Genomic DNA, 16,363 nt, shown 5'->3' with positions numbered 1-16,363 from the left:
GGAGCAATGCCAACGATGCTCGCCATGATCACGCCAAGCCGCTCACTTCCTGTTTGACACCTTCACGCCAAAGGCTCTCTGACGAGCTCCGTTTGCGTGACGGCAAAAATCAAAGCCACATTTCTAAAACTTCGACAAAGTGAAAGTGGGATTCGCAGGCGTTCCCGCTGAACGGTGTGAGGCCCATCGGCCGTATCGCTCATCAAAACCTCACTCTGAAGAGGACGGAGGTGCAAAACGCTTTGCGATCAATCTCCACGTCCATGCTGTTTGCCGTCCAGAGTGGTTGTTGTATCTTTCTCTTTGATGACTTGTAAAAAAAAAAAATTCCATCCATCCATCCATCCATCCTGCAGAGTGCTGACATCTCCCCCCCCGCCCCCCCCCCCTCTGCCCCCCCCCCCCCAGGTCTGGACGACAGCCTGCAGCAGTACGTCTCCACCTTCCAGCAGCAGCAGGTGGACGGGGAGAAGCTGCTGCGGATGTCTCACCAGGAGCTGCAGTCGCTGGGCGTGGCCAGGGTGGGGCACCAGGAGCTGCTGCTGGAGGCCGTCGACCTGCTCTGCGCCCTGGTCAGTCAGTCGGTCGGTGGGTCATGTGACCCCCCCCCCCCCGCCTCCGTACCCGCCCGCCCGCCCGCCTGAAATAAGCGCCGTCGCTCGGATAAATTGTGTGTGAACGGGGAGCCGGGGGTGTGGAGCGCCGGCGGAAGGATACGCAGAGAAAACTAGTTCCTGACCAACGAGCGGGGGGGAACGGGGAGTCAAACTGGTGCCAACTGGTTCCAGAGCTGCAGTTTGACAGAGAGCCTCCGCGTGGCGCCGTCAGCAGTTTGTGTGAAAAGGAGGATTTAGAGGTTTAACGGCAGAGTGGGTCACATGACGAGCACCGCCGCCAGAGAGAATGTTGTTGTTGTTGCTGCTGCCGGTGCGGGAGGTGAATGGGGAAGGTCGAAAGGTCGAGATCAGGGATCTCTCTCAGCCAATCGGGAGCCGTCTCTCCCTCTCCCTCCCTCCCTCTCTCTCTCTCTCTTTAGATCAGATAAATACTTTATTGAATTTAATTTGAGTCGGGCAACCAATTAGGAGCCAGAGTGTTCTGTTGCTCCACCCCTCCGTCTCTCTCTCTCTCTCTCTCTCTCTCTTTGACACGCCCCTTCCCGCCACCCCCTCCCCTCTCTGTGTGGAGCAGAACTCGGGCGTGGAGTCGGGCCAGCTGCAGGCGGTGGTGGGTGAGATGCGGGCGGCGCATCACAGCCTGAGCGCCGCCGTGTCGCAGCGCCGCCAGAACCCCGCCTACCACCAGCGCCTCTCCCGCCAGCCCTCCAACCACTTCCTGAGCGCCGTGGTGGAGCTCATCGCCGCCGCCAAGAGCCTGCTGGCCTGGCTGGACAGGTCAGACACACACACACACACACACACACACAAACGTCGCTGTATTCCGTCTTGCTGCTCCGCTCACCTGCTGCGTCGTTTCCCCTCGCAGGACGCCGCTGTCCAGCACCAACGACTTCACATCCACCAAGAGCACAATCATCCAGCTGTGTCTGGAGCTCACGTCCACCGTGCAGAAGGTCAGTGAGAGGCCGGCGGCAGTGGAGTCTGTGTGGACGATGAGACACTTTGAGATTTGAGTTAGGATCATTTTCCGTTCTTTCGACTCCAAAACCCTCTGCTCGAGCTAAAGAAGCTAAAGGTGCTAAAGGAGGGAGGGGGGCGGAGCTACACACTGTGTGCGATGGTGAAGGTCGAGTCTCCTCAGAAGGTTCCATGTGACAGGATGAAGGTGAGACGCAACACCTTCATCCTGTCACATGTTCGCTGACTCACTGTGACCCCCATGAGGCCTTCAGGGGCCCCTCCCTCTGACGTCAACACACACACGCACACACACAATGATGATGATGATGAAGATGATGTCACGACCTTCTCTCCCTCTCTGTGCAGGACTGCACTGTTTATGAGATTGAGGAGAAGATTCTGGAAGTGGTGAGTTTGGAGATGCTGATCTCACAACACACACACACACACACACACACACACACACACACACACACACACACGTCGGCAGGGTCAGTACACACCTTTCCTGTCCCCCTTTTCCTGTCATGCACCAAATGTGTGTCCCCTGGTGTCAGATTGAGTGTGTGTGTGTGTGTGTGTGTGTGTGTGACCAGGCGGGTCTGTTTACTCAGCTCAGCAGCGGCCACTTCCTGTCTTAGATAACACTTCCTGCTGCTGAGTCAGCTGACTTCCGCACCGCCAGGCCAAAGGTCGCTGCGTTTTATTTCTCGTGGTGTTGAGATTGTGCTTTGAGCCTCAGGGGACCAATCGGCGTCCTCTGAGAGAGAGGGGGGTGGAGCTACAGCCAGGGTGGTGGAGTTTCGCAGTGACAGGAACAGGAAGTGGTTAAACTCCACCCCTCCCCCCACACTGTGTTTCAGTCCCGAGCCCTGAACAGTGTCTGCCAGAAGACGGTCCAGACCACCGCAGGCTCCGCCCACAGCCAGCCGACAGGCTCCACCCACAGCCGGCCGGCCCGCCTGGAGGAGGTGCACATCAGGGACGTGAGGCCCGGCGAGGGACTGGTGAGGCCCCGCCCACAAACTCTCCCCCACCCCAGTCTGAGTGACAGGACGACCTCCTGACCTTTTGACCTCTCCTTCTCCTCCTCTCAGGGCATCTACATCAAGTCGACGTACGACGGCCTGCACGTCATCACTGGGACGACGGAGAACGTGAGTCTTTCCGGCACTTCCTGTTTGGAGCGCCGGCTGACAGGAAGTCACATGACCTCCTCATTCTTCTTCTTTCTGCTCCTCAGTCTCCCGCTGAGAGGACGCAGAAGATCCACGCCGGGGATGAGGTGGTCCAGGTCAACCGGCAGACCGTGGTGGGTCACGTGACCGCTTAGCTTAGCTTAGCTTAGCTCAGAGTCTGGAGTGGCAGCCTGCAACCGTCTACTACGACTATCTGACGGCGGTTCTGCCCTGTGATTGGTCCCCCAGGTGGGCTGGCAGCTCAAACACCTGGTGTCCAAGCTGAGGGCGGAGTCCGGTGCCGTGGTCCTGGTGCTGAAGAAGAGGCCGTGCGGGGGCTTCGCCGCGCCGGCGCCGCTCAAGAACCTCCGCTGGAGGCCGCCGCCGCCGCCTAGCGTCCGGGTGAGCCGGCCACACTTCCTGTTTCACAGTCCCCACTTCCTGTTTCCTGGAGAGAGGTGAAGGAGGAAGCCGTCACCTCAGCTAGCAGAGCAGATGTCAGTACAAAGCAAAGAGGTTTCCAACAACAACCACTTCCTGTCTGCGCCTCTCAGCCTGACGCTGATTGGACGAGAGCGAGTCGGGCTCAGGCAAGGTCTGGAGGTCGCGAGGAAACAAAAGAGCTTCATCCGCACTTCCTGACCTCAGCTCCTCCCTGACACGACTGCTGCTGCTGTTGCTGTTGTTGAACGGACGCTGTGATTGGACAGAAACAGGAAGTCATGATTCTCCTGGTCTCGCCCCCCCCTCCAGGTGGCTTCCACAGCGCCGAGTCCCTACCAGTCTGAGCAGCCCGAAGCGTCGCAGCCTCGAGGGAAGCCGTCCGTCCTGGACCTGCACGTCCCGCCCCCTCCCTACGCCCCCCTGTGGGTACTAGAGGAAGTGCAACTCACTGCGCTCCAGTCTGCAGTGGACCGAGCTCTCACCAGGGTGCCTCTCTCTCTCTCTCTCTCTCTCTCTCCCTCTCTCGGTTCCCCCTCTGAAGAGACACTGGTGGCAGGACGACCCAACCCAAGTGTCCCGACTCCTGTCTGGACGCCCACCAGCACCGCAGCAAGGCACTGAGCCCGCCCACCGAGCCTGGGCAGCCAATCCCCGTCCGGCTGAGGCAGCGCGCATCCTCCCGCTGTGAGTCACCACACAAACACAGTGCATACGCATGAATAAGTCATAAAATCTAATCTATTATTATTATCATCATCATCATCATCATCTTCATCACATGCTGCTACTGTCCCAGTCTAAGGTGTCTCTGTGTGTTGCAGGTAAACCTCGACCCGTCTCCCTGCCAGTGGAGTCGCTGCTGTCAGCCGCCGACTGCAGCTCCAAGCCTGCAGCTGCAGGAAGGAAAGGTGAGCAGAACCAGAACCAGAACCAGAACCAGAGGGCCAACAGGAGCAGGCCGAGCTGCCTGCTTCTAATATTTAGCTGGTGCAAATGAACTGCGTTTCCATGACCCCTAGAACTGAGCAAAACCTAAATATGGCAATAAAAAAACTGGTCGTGGAAACGCCTAAACTTTGAAAGACTGGTCCAGACCTGGGAAAGGTGGAGGAAATCACAATTGTACTTGGTGGAAATATTTAGAAATATCGCTTTTATTTTGCAAAAAAACGCAGCTAGAGAGTGTGTGTGTGTGTGTGTGGGTGTGTTTGTGCGTCATTTTCTTGTTGTTATTTTTTGCGTTAGAGTTTAAAAACACCTGAGATGTGGTGAACCACTCAGGCCCTCTGTGATGTCACAAAGGGCCACTCCCAGCCAGGAGTTCAGAACTCTCTGTCTCTCCTCCAGGCTGCGGCGTGCTGCATCGTTACCTCAGCAACGAGGGCATCAGCGCCATCACTGAGGAGGAGGTGGGCGGCGGCGAGTGGGAGGAGCCTCGCTTCCCGCTGCCATACCGAGGGCACCCATTGGTCCGCGGCGTCGACCACATCCGCGGCAGCCAGTGCTTCGTCAACGCCGACCTGCACAGCAGCGCCACCATCCCGTACCAGGAGGCGTCGTCGTCCAAGAAGGCCTCGGCCGCCGCCGCCTCCTGCCCCTCCCCCTCCCACCCGCCCGGCGCCGCCGCGGCTCCGCCCACCGCGCTCAGCAAACAGTCGACGTCGCTACTGGGCGGCTGGCTCGCCCGGCTTCGGCTGCTCAGCCACTGAGGAGCATCCACAGGGGCTGGAAGGTCAGAGGTCAGAGGTCAGCGCTGCCTCCAGTGGCCGGCAGGGGGGCAACTGAGATTAAGACCGAAGGACAATCGGCTGCGGTGAACTTTGACCTCCTGGCGACCTCTCAGGGCCACTTCAGGTTGTTTCACCGTGTGGGACTTGCAGGGAGGGGCTGAGGAGGTGACATCACTGATGGCAGGAAGTTGTTTCACTCAACTTCCTGTTGAAATATTCAACTCTTTCCGACGGCCCTTTGTGACATCACAGGGGACTGACAAGACAGACAGGCTGCTGGGGAATCTGGCGGGAAGGCGGAGCATCGCAGAACCGTTCAGTGGACCTGCTGAGCTGAAAACAGCTTCAGGGGCTTCTTCTCCTGAAGCCTCAAACTGCTGTTAAATGAAGCTGCTTCTAATTCATGTGTAGAAGAAGAACGCACAGTACTACTACAAAAACTTGTATATGAAGTTCTATAAAGTTTTAGGAAGTGAGTCACAGCTCAGGAGCTTTGTGAATCGCGTTTGTGAATATTTTCTTGTTTTTTTTCCTCTGCAGTTTTACTTTTCCATTTCTCTGAGAAGAGGGTCAGAGGTCACACACTGTTACTGAACTTTCATCAGACGTCACTTTAGTTACAAGACGAGTGATGAAGCAGAAATGTTGCAGAAATTGTTGGTCGGTCGGTCGGTTGAATACCTGAGACCCTCCAATCCCCTTCAGAACTGAGGAAGCCTTTCCGATGAGAGGCCAAACATCAAGGTCACAATCCCAGGAGCCCTGACCTTCTGCCAGCTAGTTTGCAGAAATGAGTTTGGCCGTCGACTCACTGCGAGGTTACCCGCATTCTTCTTCTGTGCTTTCAAACAACCGCAGCCGTTTCCTCGTGTTCCAAACTAAGGGACGGTTCCTCGGGGGGGAACTCCAGACTGAGAGGCCTTACAGCGACTCGACACGAGCGGTCGAGTCTCTGCTTCGACAACTGTTGCTTACCAAGACAATAAATAAAGTTCTGCTGTAACCAACCTGGAGTTCAGATCTTTGACTTGGCAGATGTTCACTCCTGACTTCCCCCCTCAGCTCAGCTTCATCCACAGGCTAACGTGGCGCCCTCTGGTGGCCAACGAGTCGAACTACTCTCAACCTGGACTGATCTCAGCTTGATACAAGGGCCAGACGGTGGCGCCAGAGGGCCACGTACAGTGACACATACCTGGTGCCTTTCTGGACCTTCAGCCTGGGTTGAACAAAGTCTCTCAAGTTAAAAAAAATAAATAAAACAACATCCACGACAAAGTGACAGTAAACAAATTTATTTTGTCCTCTGCATTTACAGCTGGAATTCGGGGAATTCGAAAATGACGTCTTTGCCTGTGAGCTTCTTGTAGACACCAGAGAAGGTTTCCACCTGGAAGACAAGAAAGAGCAACGTCTTTTATTTTCAATCTGGACATTTTGACAGCAAGGACCACCTGAGGTTCTGACCACAGCCACTGTGCACTGCATGGTTTAGCTCCCCAGTCACGGCCCCAAGGGACTCTGGGAAGATGTAGGAATATGCAGGACGCTCGTCCTCGCGGCCCCCTGAGGGGCCGGGGGCAGAGCTTTCTGTCCGACGGCGTGGAACGGGACTGTACGTCTCAGCACGAGGCTACGCTCCCATCGGCCACCAGGACAGAGCCAGGGGACAAGCCCGCTGGGTGTCCACGTCGGAGAAGGACAGACGGACACAGACAGACAGAGACTCACTTTGTGTTCCACGTTGTTCTGCTGAGCCTTGTCCAGGTGGACCTTGATGAGCCTGCTGCTGTCCATCTTCACTCTGATCCTCTTGCCCACAATCTCGCTGGGGAACACCAGGTCCTCCAGGATGGCGTCGTGGACCGAGGTCAGTGTGCGGCTGGCGGGGGAAGAGGAGGAGGAGACACGGGGTTACCTCAGGTTGACCAATCGGAGCATTCACGCTGGACCAGCATATGAACCATTGACATAAGCTGGAAGCGTTCAGAGTTCCTTGCATCTGTGAACATGGACCTTCCAGTTTAGAAATCACACAACTTCCTGCTGCCCGTCCTCAGGTTACAAAAGCCACACTGAGGCCTCTTGGTGGCGCTAGCAGGTCCCTGCTGAGGCGAGCAGGCCAGCACACCTTCAGCATGGAGCTGCGGCTCCACCACGACCAGAGCAGACAGAAGCTCTGCTACGGTCCTGAAGACCAAGGAACCAATCGCAGCTCCAGCAGGACCAACGTTGGGCTGTTCTGCAGCCTCAACTCGTCTACAGCAGAACATCCTCATGGACGGACTAACAGATGATCGTCTACGTTCATATAATATTACAATATTTAAAATGATCATGTAACCAAGTGCACTGCCGCTCAAAGGTTTGGACTCACCCCATGAATTTAATGTCTTTTTTTCATTCTCACGACTGTTGACATTGCAGTTTCTCACTGAAGGCATCAAAACTATGTATGAACGCACATGGAATTATGGAGGAAACAATAAAAAGTGTTAAATAACACGTTTCATATTTCAATTCTTCAAAATAGCCATTTTTCATAGAAAGCATATTTAGTTCTTTTTTTTAAGCGTTTTTCTTTGCTACATAATTACATATCTTGGTCATATATATTTGATGTTTTCAGTATCCATCTGCAGTGTAGAAAGTTGTAAAGATAAAAAAATAATGCATGAGAAGTTGCGTCCAAACTTTTGACTAGTAGTGTAATGTACTGTTATATTAATGTCATCATTATGACTGTTAGTATCTATTTCATTTATGGCACCGTTTCATATTTTGCATTCCATTGTTTGCAACTAATCATCATATTGTTTTTAACACTTTCAGCATCCTCATCCTTTACCGACACTTTCTCATTGTTGTATACTCCAACACTTCACTGCCACGAATCTTCAACTGCTTTGTGCTGCTACTGTGCACTGCATGGTTTAGCTCCCCAGTCACGGCCCCAAAGGACTCTGGGAAGATGTAGGAATATGCAGGACGCTCGTCCTCGCGGCACCCGAGGGGCCGGGGGCGGAGCTTTCTGTCCGACGGCGTGGAACGGGACTGTACGTCTCAGCACGAGGCTACGCTCCCATTGGCCACCAGGACAGAGCCAGGGGACAAGCCCACTGGGTGTCCACGTCGGAGTGGGACGGACACGGTTCGGCAGGAATCACCGCAAAGGTCAGAGGTCACTCGAGATTTCGCTCTCAGTCAAGACAAGTTTTACTTTTGGATAATATAAAAGCAGCAACGAGAAGAAAACGGCAGCGGGCACGACGAGATGGTCTCAGCTGGAGAAGAACACTGCTCACCTCCTGGGACGCTTCTGCTTGCTCTTTGCACGGCTTTTCCTGGTGGGCTTGGGCAGAATTCTCCTCTGGAAGAGACGAGAGGAGATTATGAGAACACGCAGAGGAAAGTAAAGGAGCAGATTGAGGGTCCAACACTGGTGGACCGGAAGCCTTCAGAGATTCACTCTGAAGGACGGCGTTCGTCTATAGCCAGCACCTTGGGCCTAATCGTCTGCTGGAGACCAACATCAGGACTCAGTCAGTCCCAGTCAAACCAGTTTGTGCACTGCATGGTTTAGCTCCCCAGTCACGGTCCCAAAGGACTCTGGGAAGATGTAGGAATATGCAGGACGCTCGTCCTCGCGGCCCCGAGGGGCCGGGGGCGGAGCTTTCTGTCCGACGGCGTGGAACGGGACTGTACGTCTCAGCACGAGGCTACGCTCCCATCGGCCACCAGGACAGAGCCAGGGGACAAGCCCACTGGGTGTCCACGTCGGACAACAGATGACCGGTCAGGCCTTCTAATAGGTTTGAGACAGAAGGTCTTGTAATGCAAAAAAACTGTCCAATTTGCAATACGAGGTATTGTTTGGTGCAATTTCTGCTCATCGTCTTCACACCAGCCATGGCACTACTGTGCAACATAGAGCTGGAGCTCTGCCTCCACCCAGACCTCCTGCAGCGACACCGTCCTCCTCACCTGTGCAATGAAGACGACGTGCTTCCCGCTGAACTTCTTCTCCAGCTCCCTCACCAGACGCACCTGGATTTTCTGGAAGGACTTGAGCTGAGGGACGGGGACGAAGATGATGATGGCTTTCCTCCCGCCACCCACCTCAATCTCCTGTGGAGGACAGACAGTAGCAGCAAATCAGAACATCAGAGAACATCTCTGGACTTCAGGCAGCCTCACACCCTCTCTCTATGTGAGCCAATGTGCACTGCATGGTTTAGCTCCCCAGTCACGGCCCCAAAGGACTCTGGGAAGATGTAGGAATATGCAGGACGCTCGTCCTCGCGGCACCCGAGGGGCCGGGGGCGGAGCTTTCTGTCCGACGGCGTGGAACGGGACTGTACGTCTCAGCACGAGGCTACGCTCCCATCGGCCACCAGGACAGAGCCAGGGGACAAGCCCGCTGGGTGTCCACGTCGGAGCAGGACATTCAGTAACAAGAAGAGGAGAAGTGGCGCTGAAAGGCCATCCTACCTTTGCTGCTGTGATATTCAGTTCCCTCAATTGAGCCTTCAGGTCAGAGTTCATCTCCAGCTCGAGCAGAGCCTGCAGGGACACGCACACAAATTACTACAAAACTCTGACATGTTTACATCCACCACAGTAGGGTCAACACAGTGTGAACAAGCTTAATTTTATGTGCCACCCCTGTGACTGGATTCAACCGTGTACACATGCAAATCACTTCCAGATCCCATCCAACAACTCTTACACGTGTCATCAATGCAATAGAAAATCTGTGTGTCACTGAGCAGGAGTTCGATGTCGTGCGATGTCTAAACTGTACACTGCCCTATTGATCGTTATATTGCATTCTCTTAGAGTTCGTCAAATTGGTCTTCCATTGAACTTCAACGGCTTGTAAATGTGTTATGATTGAGTGGTCACACTACACACAACATGAGGTGTCACAGCAGACATGAGGCTGAACTCACCTGGGAGATCCCGGACTCGAACTCGTCCGGCTTCTCGCCATTAGGCTTTACTATCTTGGCGCTGGTACTAAACATGGCCTTTGTCTCTGGTGAGAAAAGAAAAGACACAACATTCAGGTTGCAGAAAATTAAGAATACGTGACATGGCGAAACGTGCTAGCTTGTATGGGCTAGCATGGTGTCCGCTATAAACCCTCTTCAAATAGGGAGAACTCGCATTGCGTGAGCAGGAATCGATGCGTTATAAAGCTTCAACAGATGGGTTTTAAATATAGTAGAATTCGGCAATCCAGAATGCAGCCTGCGAGCCCCTGAAGACATGCCGTTAGCTTCGGGCGACACTGCTGGTAAGCGGGGAGCTCCAGTTAGCTGGGCGGACAGAAGCCGCCGACAAAGTTTGGCTGGTTGTTTCAAAAGGAAAAACATTCAAACTCGAATATCGTCACCATAAAAATCCCCAACATACAAGTCTTAGCTCTCTAATTTCCTGCTGTGCCTGCTAACTGAACACATGCACGGCCTGCTAGCTAGTAGCCGCTACGGGAATCCATTCACCCGAGGCTTCTCTACTACGCTTTATTTTTACATGTAAAACAGCCATCCGCTGGGGCAAGTCACTCAATCTAAGGTATCAAGCGTTCACCAACATAATCGGAGGAAGAATGTGGCGACAAATCGACATTAAAGCACATTTTAAGTATAAAACGCCGGTCCTGGGCGATCGAGTCCGACTAACCTCTGTCAACGACGGCCAAGGAAGAGGCCGGAACATCGCGAGAGTTGCATTAATCCAATGCGGCCAAGGCGTTTGGCTATCGCGGGAGGTGCGAGCTTTCACGCTATTGGCTACAGGAAACATCGCGAGATTTCGAGCACAAATAGAAACTTGTCGGCTGCGCGAACGCCGTGAAGGTGTTTCCGTAGTCGTTTCAGCTGCCTTATGATTTAAAGAAACCACTTTTACAGACCTTAATAATCGACAGAAGACGGTATAACGCTTTCTACTGTTCCTTTCTGTTTACCCCCCGTAGAGATAGCATGCTGTTAGCATCACAGTGCTAACTAAACAACACCGGCGGTGTCAAGAAGCGTCACGCACCGAGGCCAAAATATTTTAGCGTCACATGTCGCCGTTACTTTTTTGACTCGTCACAATGTTGACCGCCTGCGTTAACCGTCGCTCTGTGGGCTTGTGGTGATGTTCAGGCTGGCCGCAGGTCTGTTCAGAGGAGGTCTGTTCGGACGAGCGCTGAGGAGCTTCTGCAGCTCGGCAGCAGACGACGCCATGGCCAAGGGCAAGTTTTTCTACGCTGTGAGGAAAGGATTCAAGCCCGGAGTGTACGCCTCATGGTGGGTGGAGGGAGTGAACAGGAGTGAACACCTCAGGGTGGTTGAGTGGAGTGAACACCTCAGGGTGGGGGTGGGCACAGTGAGGGTTCCTCATCCCTGGTCATTGTTCTTCTCCTTCTCTTGCACTGATCCAGGGACGAGTGCAAGAGCCAAGTAGTTAAATTCCCAGCAGCCCAGTTCAAGAAGTTTGGCTCAGAGAAGGACGCCTGGGCCTTTGTGAGAGGAGCCGCTGCCCCTGCTGTCCCAGAGGTTAACCCAGGTCAGCTGCTGCTGCTGCTGCTGCTGCTTCTCCAGCACAGAACTTCCACACTGGTCCACCTGGAGCTTGATTCTTCTTCTTCTCCTCTGCAGCTCAGTCGGTGGAGTCGGCCGTGGTGCCTCTTCCCAGACGCGGGCCGGAGCCTTTGGAGTACATCCCGCTGGGCAGGAAGAGGGGTCACCAGGAGGAGGAAGGGGCGGAGCCACAGCCTCACTCCAAGCGAGGCAAACCGTCAGGAAGCTCCGCCGCCTCCTCGGAAAGCTCTGCCGCCTCATCGGGAAGCTCCGCCTCCTCCTCGGAAAGCTCTGCCGCCTCCTCGGGAAGCTCCGCCTCCTCCTCGGGAAGCTCCGCCTCCTCAGGCAGTAGCCCTGACGGCTTCACCTACATGGGTAGAGAGAGAACAACCAGTAAGTACTGGAGAGAGGGAAGAGTGAGACTGACGTGTGTGTGTGTGTGTGTGTGTGTGTGTGTGTGTGTTTAAGGCGACGCTGTGGTGGTTTACACTGACGGCTGCTGCTCAGCCAATGGGAAAAAAGGAGCACGAGCTGGGATCGGTGTGTACTGGGGCTGCAACCATCCACTGTAAGTACACACACACACACACACAAACACACAAACACACTCACTCAGACTTCTCCCACTGTGTGTGTGTGCAGGAACGTTGCTGAGCGGCTGCAGGGGAGACAAACCAACCAGCGAGCAGAGATACAGGTGTGTGTGTGTGTGTGTGTGTGTGTGTGTGTGTGTGTGTGTGTGTGTGTGTGTGTGTGTGTGTGTGTGTGTGAGATCGCTGAAGGTGCAGTGATGAACATCATTCACAGTACAGCTCAGTTTAAGTGTGTGTGTGTGTGTGTGTGTGTGTGTGTGTGTGTGTGTGTGTGTGTGTGTGTGTGTGTGTGTGTGTGTGTGTGTGTGTGTGTGTGTGTGTGTGTGTGTGTAGGCGGCCTGCCGAGCGCTGCAGCAGGCCAGACAGAAGAAGATCCAGAAGCTGATCATCTACACCGACAGCATGTTCACCATCAACGGTGAGCAGCCTGGTGGGAGGGGCTCTGCTCTAAGCTCCGCCCCTGGTCATGTGACAGCCTCTGCTCTCTCTCTCTCTTTCTCTCCCAGGTGTGACCAAGTGGGTGAAGAAATGGAAGCTGAACAACTGGCAGCTGAAGTCCGGAGGTCCGGTGGTCAACAAGGACGACTTTGTCCTGCTGGACCGACTCAACCAGCAGCTGAAGGTGGTCTGGGTAAACATCTGCCGCTGCTCCGCCTCCACTCATTGCACTTCCTGTCAGCAGCTGCCTTCAGTGACTCCTCCTCCTGTTCCTCCTCCTCCTCCTCCTCCAGATGCACATCCCGGGCCACGCGGGCTACAGTGGTAACGAGCAGGCCGACCGCCTGTCGAGAGAAGGAGCAGCGAAGACGGACGTGAAGTTGTCAGAAGGTCCAGATGAATACGACACGGATTAGAAGGAGAGACGGCTGTTTGTGTGTTTGTGCTTCCCGTCGTTCACCAGAAGGGGGCGCCGGGATGTTCCCCCAGAATGTACATTTTCTTTGTTATACTGTTGAATAAAGCTTTTAGTTCTGCTCACGCAGGCGCGCGTGTATGTGTGTGTGTGTGTGAAGAAGTGATTGACAGTTGGAGTATTGATCAGTATTGATCATAGATTGACTGGTAAATATGACTCCTGCATTTAGCTTTGGCCTCGCTGGACTGAAGAAGGGAAAGTTTGTCACTTTTAAAAAGGGGGAAAACTATTTTAAGCTGTAGATTCCACTGTCTGCCAGCAGAGGGCGCTCCAGGGTAGAGACACAGGATGGAACAGCGGTTTCTTTGAGAGAGAGAGAAAGTGTGTGTGCGTGTGTACTGCACACACACACACACACACACACCTGTAAGCGACAGGGGGGTTGTGGTCACCACCCTGACAGGGTGACGGCTGCCCTTTGTGACGTCACAAGGGGTGGATTCCAAGCTGGTGGAAGGAGGTCAAAGGATTGTGAGGAGGTCGCTCCTGATCAGCTGACGTTTGATTACGTCATCGGTTTTCCTTTTGTAACCATCAAGTTGTAGAGGCTGAACACTTGTTTCAAAAGTTTTTCTTCATCTCCTCCTCCTCTGTTATTACTTTATGTCTTCTCTTCCTCTCGGCCTCTTCTCTCTCATCACCACTTTTTCTTCTCTTTTTTCAATCTCTTTCTCACTCCTCCGACCCCCAGAGCCCCTTCTCCTCCTCCTCTTCCTCCTCCACACGCCATCTTATCTTGCACCTCCTCCTCTTCCTCACTTGCTCTGCTCCTCCTCTTCCTCACTTGTTCTTCTCCTCCTCTTCCTCACTTGCTCTGCTCCTCCTCTTCCTCACTTGTTCTTCTCCTCCTTCCTCACTTGCTCTCCTCCTCTTCTTCCTCACTTGCTCTCCTCTTCTTTCTCCTCCTTTTCCTTACTTGCTCTCCTCCTCCTCTTCCTCCTCTTCCTCCTCCTCCGCTTCTTCAAACTTTCAACAGTCGGACTTTATTAGTCTGCTCTTGTTGCTCCTCAGGCCTTCAGACCTTCATGTTAGTAGAAAATCATTTGTTCCTCCAGAAATTGGAGACTTGGCTGCTTTCCCTCCTCCTCCTCCTCAGCCTCCACCTCAACCTCCTCCTCCTCCTCCTCCTCCTGCTGGCCGGCCGGTCGATGGGTCGGAGTCGATGCTGCGGAGCGGCAGGACGGAGGTTGCCGGTTCCACTCCCTGACCTCGGCCGCCGCCTCACGGCGAGCGTGAGGAGCGGCGACCCCGCCTGGGGCGAGAGAGAGGGAGAGAGAGAGAGAGAGGTCAGAGGTCACCCCGCGGCAACTTCACCTCCTCGGCAGCTGCGCCTCGTTAGCGCTGCTCCTTGGCGAGCCAGCAGACGGGTGGGGGAGGGAGGGGGGCTGGCGTGGGTCCACGGTGCCCTGCAGGGGTGGGGGTGTGAGGGGGGGGGGTGGGGGGGCGCAGAGTGGCGGCGGCGCTCAAACTTAACACAACCGACACGAGAAACTTCCTGTTGTCGATGTTTCAGACCGCCAGCGTCGGCAAAACTTTCTGACACCGCCGCCCGGCCGACACCCAGCGGGCGAGCGAGGGAGAGAGCGAGCGGGGGATGTTTTGCCGCCGCCGCCGCCGCCGCCGCTCTTTCTGAGGAAGAAAAGTTTGTTCAGCCACTCGACAAAGCACAACACAACAACACAACACGGAGTCGCTCCAGTTCCAGGACGTGTGAAGGTCACTGAGGTCGTCCAGTAAAAGGCCTTCGACCGTCCACCGGCTCAGTTTGACCCCGGCGACCTTCAGCGACCTTCAGTCTGGCGTCTGACCTTCAAGTCTGAAAAAGTGTGTTCGTTGGGGGCGGGGCCTTTTGTCTTTAGGCTCAAACAGGAGTTATGGAATATATATTATATACATATATATTATATATATCATTTATTTATATTTGTATTTATAGGCCCCAGCCGACCCCAAAGACCCTGAGTTCAGGAAGAAGCTGGTATTGAAAATGGATGGGTGGATAATTTATATTTATAACTACAATATTTATTTATAATACATTTTTTCTTCCATATTGTGTAGGATGATGTCGTGCACCAGCGGCGTGTTCTCCCCTGTCTGACTCCACTGGCCAATGGGGTCAGTGAACGCACCGCGGCCCTCAGTCAGCCTCCGTGATGGAGCCGATCAATTTCCGCTCTTTATTTATTTATTTATTTATTTATTTATCCATCTGACTTTAAAGTCGGCGATGGAGGCATTAGCGGCGGCGGCTCGTTATCTCCACCTCCCCGCTGATCTGCATGGCGGCGCAGAGGAAGAAAAAGGCCCCAATCAATGGGTGAACCTCGCCTGGTCTGGCGCCCCCTGCAGGCTTGGCCTCCGGAAGTTTCATTTACCCAAAAATGTGAGATTTTTCACAGAAACGAGGCCGCCGCCCACTCACTCTGTGCTCGTCGCTGCTTCCTGCCTGTCTGTCTGGTGGGGGAGGGGCAAGGTCAGGCCACGGCTGGCAGGGTGGGGGCGCCGCCGAGCTCAAGCAAGCGTGAGACATCGTTACGCAGACGGAGCTGCGGAGGAGAGAGAGAGAGAGAAGTGTGTGTGTGTGTGTGTGTGTGTGTGTGTGTGTGTGTGTGTGTGCTCAGTGTAAACACAGATGCTTCCAGTCAAACTCACCTGAGTGACGACGGACAGATTGTGAGTCTGTTGTTTACTGGTCGTGTTTCCTTTAGGATAGAATCCAGAAAGAAAAAAATCCATTATGGAAATGAAATGAAAACTAAAATGCATCCAACGTTGTGATTAAAATGACGGCTGGAAAAAGATTCTGCAGTGCAGTCAAGCGCTCTTAACGGTGCAGTTTGCCTCCCAGTCAGCAGAGGGCGCCCAATAGAGAAAGTCAGACTTGGCGCGCAGTTGTTTCTCTCCTTTCACACAGCCTCTTTCAGAGCTACAACGTTACACCGGCCGAGCGGTTCTGATCCGGTGAGGACTGAGTGGGCGGAGCCTGTTGTTCGCTCACGCCCAATAACCACAGCGAGAAAGGAAGCAGCCGGGTGGGAGCATTGTTAGCGCTGCGACTGTGGCCAGCGCTGATTGATGAGACGCTGCAGCAGCACCAAACAGGAAGAAGAAGAGGAAGAACAGAAGGAGGAGGAGAAGGAGAAGAAGAAAGAGGAGGTGGAGGAGACAGGATCTCTGACAGGATCTGACGCCGTGGTTCTGCTCGCACCTCGCTGTCAAAAGCGACTCAGAAGTTCCCCTTAATTGCAGCTCGGTGGTGGAGCTGCACCGCCCTCATTACGAGGAGAGGTGCATTGTGGGTAAAGTCTGCGGGTGGCTTCTCCTGACAGCCCGCTGAGAGCGCT

The 16,363-nt window shown here is 54.2% G+C and overlaps 3 protein-coding genes and 4 non-coding genes across 10 annotated transcripts in view; 2 read left to right on the top strand and 5 right to left on the bottom strand.

Moving 5' to 3' along the window:
• Positions 1 to 5,939, top strand: part of LOC142881576 (connector enhancer of kinase suppressor of ras 3-like) — a 9,468-nt gene extending 3,529 nt beyond the window's left edge. The window contains exons 2-13 of one of the 2 annotated variants that reach the window (XM_076015941.1): positions 409 to 584; positions 1,192 to 1,394; positions 1,486 to 1,573; positions 1,947 to 1,988; positions 2,444 to 2,587; positions 2,678 to 2,737; positions 2,824 to 2,892; positions 3,008 to 3,154; positions 3,512 to 3,624; positions 3,744 to 3,886; positions 4,024 to 4,110; positions 4,550 to 5,939. In XM_076015941.1, coding sequence (XP_075872056.1) covers positions 409 to 584; positions 1,192 to 1,394; positions 1,486 to 1,573; positions 1,947 to 1,988; positions 2,444 to 2,587; positions 2,678 to 2,737; positions 2,824 to 2,892; positions 3,008 to 3,154; positions 3,512 to 3,624; positions 3,744 to 3,886; positions 4,024 to 4,110; positions 4,550 to 4,911 — 1,634 coding nt within the window. In that variant the 3' untranslated portion in view covers positions 4,912 to 5,939. The remainder of the gene's footprint in view (positions 1 to 408; positions 585 to 1,191; positions 1,395 to 1,485; positions 1,574 to 1,946; positions 1,989 to 2,443; positions 2,588 to 2,677; positions 2,738 to 2,823; positions 2,893 to 3,007; positions 3,155 to 3,511; positions 3,625 to 3,743; positions 3,887 to 4,023; positions 4,111 to 4,549) is intronic. The other variant, XM_076015942.1, reaches the window with a different exon arrangement.
• A 272-nt stretch (positions 5,940 to 6,211) lies between these two features.
• Positions 6,212 to 10,722, bottom strand: rps7 (ribosomal protein S7). The gene is made up of 7 exons (XM_076015947.1): positions 10,621 to 10,722; positions 9,885 to 9,970; positions 9,424 to 9,495; positions 8,917 to 9,060; positions 8,238 to 8,302; positions 6,664 to 6,814; positions 6,212 to 6,322 (listed from the first exon to the last, which is right to left on the bottom strand). The coding sequence occupies exons 2-7, from the start codon at positions 9,957 to 9,959 to the stop codon at positions 6,245 to 6,247; spliced, it is 585 nt and encodes a 194-aa protein (XP_075872062.1). The 5' UTR covers positions 9,960 to 9,970; positions 10,621 to 10,722; the 3' UTR covers positions 6,212 to 6,244.
• On the bottom strand, positions 6,406 to 6,627 carry LOC142881582 (small nucleolar RNA SNORA73 family). The gene has a single exon (XR_012925602.1). It is a non-coding gene; the product is annotated as a small nucleolar RNA SNORA73 family (small nucleolar RNA).
• On the bottom strand, positions 7,848 to 8,068 carry LOC142881580 (small nucleolar RNA SNORA73 family). The gene has a single exon (XR_012925600.1). It is a non-coding gene; the product is annotated as a small nucleolar RNA SNORA73 family (small nucleolar RNA).
• On the bottom strand, positions 8,494 to 8,713 carry LOC142881579 (small nucleolar RNA SNORA73 family). Its single transcript, XR_012925599.1, has one exon. It is a non-coding gene; the product is annotated as a small nucleolar RNA SNORA73 family (small nucleolar RNA).
• Positions 9,149 to 9,369, bottom strand: LOC142881581 (small nucleolar RNA SNORA73 family). The gene has a single exon (XR_012925601.1). It is a non-coding gene; the product is annotated as a small nucleolar RNA SNORA73 family (small nucleolar RNA).
• On the top strand, positions 10,604 to 13,078 carry rnaseh1 (ribonuclease H1). Of its 3 annotated transcripts, none has more exons than XM_076015946.1 (9): positions 10,604 to 10,708; positions 11,091 to 11,234; positions 11,369 to 11,493; positions 11,586 to 11,882; positions 11,976 to 12,075; positions 12,150 to 12,204; positions 12,434 to 12,518; positions 12,607 to 12,731; positions 12,832 to 13,078. In XM_076015946.1, the coding sequence occupies exons 2-9, from the start codon at positions 11,170 to 11,172 to the stop codon at positions 12,952 to 12,954; spliced, it is 975 nt and encodes a 324-aa protein (XP_075872061.1). In that variant the 5' UTR covers positions 10,604 to 10,708; positions 11,091 to 11,169; the 3' UTR covers positions 12,955 to 13,078. The 3 variants fall into 3 exon arrangements, with proteins under 3 accessions (XP_075872061.1, XP_075872059.1, XP_075872058.1); XM_076015944.1 differs by lacking the exon at positions 10,604 to 10,708 and adding an exon at positions 10,758 to 10,873; XM_076015943.1 differs by lacking the exon at positions 10,604 to 10,708 and having other exon boundaries at positions 10,809 to 11,234.
• The last annotated feature ends 3,285 nt before the right edge of the window (positions 13,079 to 16,363 follow it).

Source organism: Nelusetta ayraudi, unplaced genomic scaffold (genome assembly GCF_046127955.1).
Source record: "Nelusetta ayraudi isolate G7.1 ecotype Tasmania unplaced genomic scaffold, CSIRO-AGI_Nayr_v1 ptg000203l, whole genome shotgun sequence".
In the NCBI taxonomy this organism is placed as follows: domain Eukaryota; kingdom Metazoa; phylum Chordata; class Actinopteri; order Tetraodontiformes; family Monacanthidae; genus Nelusetta; species Nelusetta ayraudi.
This window is presented reverse-complemented; position numbering and strand designations above follow the sequence as displayed.